Consider the following 6,000-nt stretch of genomic DNA (forward strand, 5'->3'; position numbering starts at 1 on the left):
GCGGCTGCTGTTTCTCGTAGGGTAGTAAAAGCAGTCTGAGGAAAAAAAAAACTGGTTTCGAGCAGCTTTGTGGTATCTTAGTGGCTAATGATGCCTTGCAAAGGGGCTTGAATGCAGCAGACCCTACAGTGCTGAACTCAGGTTTAGGTCCATCGAAACTGCTCAATTATGTACATTATACTCTGCACTAAAGTGTTTCGCATGGTACTTCGCGTGTCAAACGTGCAAATTTGAGTGTACTTTTGAAAAACCCAGTAGGGCTCCCTGAATGAATGACACTTGCAACTGAACAAAGTGCTCTTAGCTATGATGGCAGTGGCGACAGCTGGTATAAATATGGCACAAAATGTAACTAAATAGGTGTAATCTGCTTGAAATTCTCCTTCTTCATTGCGTGAGTAACAGTGTTGACAAAGTGTATGTGGATAAGTCATGGTGAAGAATAATAATGCGCTGCGCGCGTTGCCGACCGCGTAGCATATGTTTGAACGACAACAAACTGCACAGCCGGCCACGTCGGACAAACTGAAAGAATGCGCTTATCAGTCGTGCGTTTTTGCATGCGAGCACGTACATGCCTGTGCGAATAACTACATGGCCAATTTGGCTGCTGAAAAACGGCGCACGAACTAGACATGACGAAAACACTAAAAAGGCACAACAAGTGCTGTGTTATGTTTCTATTTTTTTTATTCTCTCGTCCTGTCTGCTGTTGTTTTTGTCACGGATAGAATCTAATGAGCCCAACTCTCCGTCGTATTACAGTTTGACCTCGAACCCTCTGTTCAGGCTCCACGGAAAGCTGTTGACCAATGTTTTGCAAATTGCTTCCTTCGGGACTGTCGCAGCTGAAAGTTGACTCGCGAGACAGCTGGTGTGAACGTCGGCTCAAATGCATGCTGCTTTCTCGCAGACGCTTTGTGTCTTACCTGCTGTGCTTCGCAACCTATAATAATGAAGCAGTGTGGAGATGTTTGAGCGCCAAGCCACAGCGGTGAAGAAGCCACCCAGCCACAAGCTTTATACTCTGTGGTATTTTGGCAGAACTTGACATCGGTTGTCTCACTTATTTGCGTTCGGCCCTCCTCTTAAGTTCTATGAATTCGGGTTATTTGCGGTCACTGCCGTGTTTCCAAGGGATGTACACAGTCATCTACAAATGAAACGCGAACATGAAAATATAAATGAGAACATACAAACTGCGATTTCTTTCCACACAAGTCAAATGGACACGTGGATTTATTTCGATAACAAACTTGGGATATGTGGCTTTAGAAATGTATCAATGCCGCACCGTTATTGTGTTCATTACGATGTTTACTCGGCAACATCTCCCTTGTAATTCTTTTTGGTTGTCTGAAATAAAACATTCACATTCACATTTGACCTCCATGAACAGTATTTTTCGGTTTTGCATGCTTTGGTTTGTATTTGCCTGTTTGCATTTCTTTTGTTCATGGCTGTACAGGAAACAAAGTGCACACTACAACTCTGTGCTTTACACAGTTTGTTGCATTGGGCGAGAAAGCAAAATAATTTCGTATAAAGCAAAAGTTCAGCACTACACAGCTCATGTGACAGAGCATTCCGTGCTTGGTTTGGGTCAACAAAAACATGGTTCGGACAGTGACTGAGCAGCAGCAGTCATCTTTCTGTTGTGCACTGTACACTGAATAGTGACATACATGAAATGTAAATTGTCAGAGTCTTATTTTTAATACAAAAAGTAAAAGCAGTACACAACAACAAGGCCACAGCAAACCGTTTGTGTGCAAACATTGGAGAAAATGGCTGTCATAAAGCAAGCAACAGCCTTACACTGACTGGTATAGTTGTTGAGTGGAAGATTGTTTTAGGGGCGAAGCCCCTTAGGGGCTGGGGCTGTTGGCGTCTTCTGTCATCGTCGTAATTGTCGTCTCATGTACGTAGTCACGGTACTAAAACACTGGGAAACTTGTTTATGCTTCGCACTAGAACGTAATGCATACCAAAAACACTGGGAGACTTGTTTACTCCTCACGCTAGAGCGCTTCGCAACGCGTACTCAAAAAAAAAACACCGAACCCCGTTTACACCTCACGCTAGAGAGCTTCGTGCTTCAAAGACAAGAGACTTTTACAGCAAAGCTGTGTACCTCGACCTTCCAACGGTTTCATCTCCGTTGGCACAAACGCCAAGGCGCCAAGAATACACTTATACACTGCATGCTTTGCCCCTCCCCAGGTTTGAAGTTAGTGGAGACGGCCCGCGATTTTGTTCTTCATTTCCATTTCCGTTTTTGTCAAAATAAAGCAGAAATAAATTCATAATTAGCACTTAAAATTTTTACTATTCTCTGAGCACACCCACTGTGTCATTTTGGTTTTCGCAATTGTTGGATTCTGCTGACGAGACTACTTACTCGGGCAAGATGGGCCGGGTAAAAGTGCGTTCTGGGAGCACATTTGTCCCCAAGTGTGTACTTTGGCCAATGTTCTCGCTTGCCGCCTGACTGTGCTCAAGTGCTCAAGTAAACTGTGCTCAAGTAACATTTTAAGCAAATACTACACTCAACGTAATTGCACTTAAGTTTGCACGTTTGACAGGGGTATTGTACAGTACATGGATATTTTACAGGAATATTGTATTCAGTAGGGCACAATAGATGGCGCACTCGTTGGTTGGTTTGTAATGCACTTTTACATACTTGTGATGCATTTGCTATCTTGGAATGAGGTAATTCAGATGCAGCCACAGCAGAACTCTCAGGTTCGAGCTGGCCGCTTCTGTCGCCGACGCTTGCAGCGCGAGCGCTTTCTAGATATGGCTGGCTTGTTGTTTACATGACAACCACTGTACAGACAGCAAGATAAGGAATGTTCCGAGACAGATAGCCTTCTGAAAACATAGAGATGCAGGCCTTTGCATTGTTACAATTGGTCTGTTTGATCATCATCATCATCAACAGCCTACTCAGGTCCACTGCAGGACGAAGGCCTCTCGTTGACCTCCAACCACTCCTGTCCTGTGCTGCTCGAGTCCATTCTTCGCCTCTGAATTTTGTCTTTTCATCCCTCCGTCGAGTTGATGGCCTTCCCCTTCTTCTAGTCCTGCCTCTCGGTATCAACTCTGTTACCCTCGTTGCCCACCTGTTGTTGGTTTGTCTCGCTTCTCGTGGTGTTACCATGCATACTTTTCGTAGCCTGAAAACGGCGCCTGTTCACCGTTTTTTCCATCCTGTTTTGTCGCAACTGCCTAAGCACTGGTATCAAAAACACAGACCACAAATCGTTTGGTGAATAGCCCGGAAGTGCTTCCAAGCTTTAGAGCCTCCTGTCCCTGGAGGGCGAGTGAGGGCACTCTGTAATCATTGACATAGGGTGGGTGGCAGACAAACCACACATACCTTGTGTTACCTATTCGAGTGCCCTTAGAGTACTTCGTTATTCCGCCTGGTAACAAAGTAACGCAAGGAGTTTTTGAAGGTTTGTGCCGAGCTTTGTGTTGTAGAATACCCTTGTTTGTACTGCGAAGTAATGGTGCTCTGTTTTTAAGATGTTCTGCATTTGAATCGCCTATTACTGGTTCGTAAAGAAGCTCGTTCCTTGCATCGCCGTGGCCTTGCTGCTTTATCAGGAGGGACATGACGTGTCTTGGTTAATGTAAAATGTTTTAGACAAAAGTATTTCTTGGGCTACTTAAATGTGAACATTTTGATCGGTTTGTCGGTCTGTCTGTCTGTCTGTCGGTCTTTCTCTCCTGCGATTCAGCCGCCCGGATAAAAGTTAAAGGAATTCTTGACCGATACGTCCGTGTAGGCAAAACTATACCAAACCATTAAATCTAGAAATGCACTTAATACTTGTCAACATTGTTCTGCGAAAAGAAACCCTTAGGCATATTTGCAGTAATATGTCACTACTTAAGTGGTATTTTCAGCGTTCCATTGGTTGAAAATACATTGCCGCTTGATTTTTGCAATAGCACATAAAAAATGCGCACTTTTCTGAAAACAATGTTTTGACCGAAAATTACAAATATGCCCACACATGACCCTAGACATCGTGGGGGCATGCCAGGAAGTCCCGCAGTAACAAAAGGTTCCTGTAGATGGTGCGAGCAGCCGAACGCGGTAAAATTGAATTGGCTTGAGCAAACCTCTACCATGTTTATCGTGGGATGAGCGAGACAGGAGGGGAAGAGGGTGAGCGGTGGGTGAGAGCAGGAGGAGAGGCATTTACGTGGCAGTGGAGGCTGAAAAATAGTCTTACAACGACATTTGCAGTGAAGGCCAGTTTTTCTGGTACGTACCTGTTTAAGCCCTAGTCCGGGGTTTGAAGAGGAGTCCTGTTGTAAAACCCGTGAGTTAGTATTACCAACGGTGTTGTAACCATTTAATTTAGCCCTACTACTGTTTCGTAAGCAGTATTTTTTGGCTCCCTGGCAGCTATGGCTTAACATACTGTAGCATTGTACCTGGAAGACGCTGTTTATCATTTATAGCATTCATTTATAATTTAGTCTTTTTGTGATTAGCGTTATGCTTTTCGTCATGTTGTCGTGAAGAACAGTATTATTGATGCAATGCCTAGTGTTATGACTTTGGTTATTGGTTGTTATGACTTTGTTATAAAAAGGTGAAGGAATCAAGCTTGTGGCCTGCACCAAAATGTTGCATACTGCATGCAGAAATTTTCTTTGGTTGCCTATCTGGTGCTACAGGCTCTCAAACATTGGAAGTTATATGAGTTGATAGGTGGGAGTATGTCCATGTCACCGGAATAAGCCTTTTAATCGTGTCTCTATCCCTGTACTGTAAGCAAAAAATAACTGCACAATATTTGGACATTTGGAAATTTACACACATGCAATCAAGCGTAGCAGACGAAAAAAGAAAGGACAACAGCTGGCACGACAGGTGCTTGTCTGCCGTCTCTTTTGTTTTGCCAGGTCTCGTACGGTTTTAATTCTACTGCAGTGTATGTGTCTGCTTTGGTTGGATCCATCAAAGCGTACGATGTAAACGTGTTTCGACATTTAGTACACTGCGGAAAAGTTTCTCAGAACAGGGGTTTTCTGAAGTGGTACAAGTGCCACCAGGAAGGATGAGTGATATGGGGACGAAAAAATGCATAGGGTAGCTGTTCTGGCAGCTTCTTTTTTTTCTTCTTTTTTTTTGAAAATTATTTAGCATTGCGGGTGCTGGAAGCGTCATTTTTTATGGTTTGTAAGATCGTGCCCACAGCTACATTAGCGAGACCAATGAATGAGCGATTTGGGAACCAATTTATTCGTGAAATCGGGTTTTAACTGTTCACAAACGAGTGCCATCCGGATAGAAAATTAAAGCTGTTCCACTCAATGTGAAAGCTGTCGGAAGTGCAGAGCAGTTATTAGCCGTAAAGGGCTGTAACGCCATTGTCCGCTTACTGCTACCAGCGAATGCATTTCAAATTTCCCGCCTTCGCAGTGCTCACGCGCCCCCTGCCTGAAACTGCGCCAGTGCGACTTCTTTTCTTTTTGTGTTCGCTTTTCCTTCTGCACGTGCCGGCGTTGCACTGCCACTTTTTTTCGCGTACTATCGTAAAAACCAACTGAACGAGCGTTCCTAACTAGATGGACGCAGGCGCTGCCTGTTAATTGCATATATTTTACCTCAAATGTACCTGCAGTTTTCGTTGCGCTGAACAACGGGCAGATGTATGACAAGCGCCAGTGGTTCACGAGTTTCGAACGCTTATGGCTATATGAACCACTTGGCTTTCGAAGCCTCTGTGGGGTACCTTGATGACGGTACGCCGTGTGGCTCTACTTGGGTCCAGCGAGCGAGCTACGACGACAAGGCGAGCCCCTAAAGTGCTCTGCGCTTAAAATATTCCTCGGGGCACATAAGCCAGTTTACATGCTCCTCCCCCTCTAGCAATGGCCTCCTCTAGCAGTACTTATGAAAGAATTCTTTAGTGCTACAGCATGTTCATGCCTTTTTCCCTGTTTTCTTTGTCTTTTGGCATCAGTTACTTT

At 44.4% G+C, this 6,000-nt stretch overlaps 1 protein-coding gene across 1 annotated transcript in view; it reads right to left on the reverse strand.

Annotated features, from left to right (window-relative positions):
* The window catches only part of LOC144165688 (speract receptor-like), a 110,812-nt gene extending 106,770 nt beyond the window's left edge, over window positions 1–4,042 (reverse strand). Inside the window, 1 exon segment of the mRNA XM_077695496.1 lies at window positions 4,027–4,042. Within this exon segment, the coding sequence (XP_077551622.1) occupies window positions 4,027–4,042 (16 nt within the window).
* Between the last annotated feature and the right edge of the window lie 1,958 nt (window positions 4,043–6,000).

Source organism: Haemaphysalis longicornis, unplaced genomic scaffold (genome assembly GCF_048455015.1).
Source record: "Haemaphysalis longicornis isolate Haplotype H1 unplaced genomic scaffold, Haemaphysalis longicornis Haplotype H1 scaffold_147, whole genome shotgun sequence".
In the NCBI taxonomy this organism is placed as follows: domain Eukaryota; kingdom Metazoa; phylum Arthropoda; class Arachnida; order Ixodida; family Ixodidae; genus Haemaphysalis; species Haemaphysalis longicornis.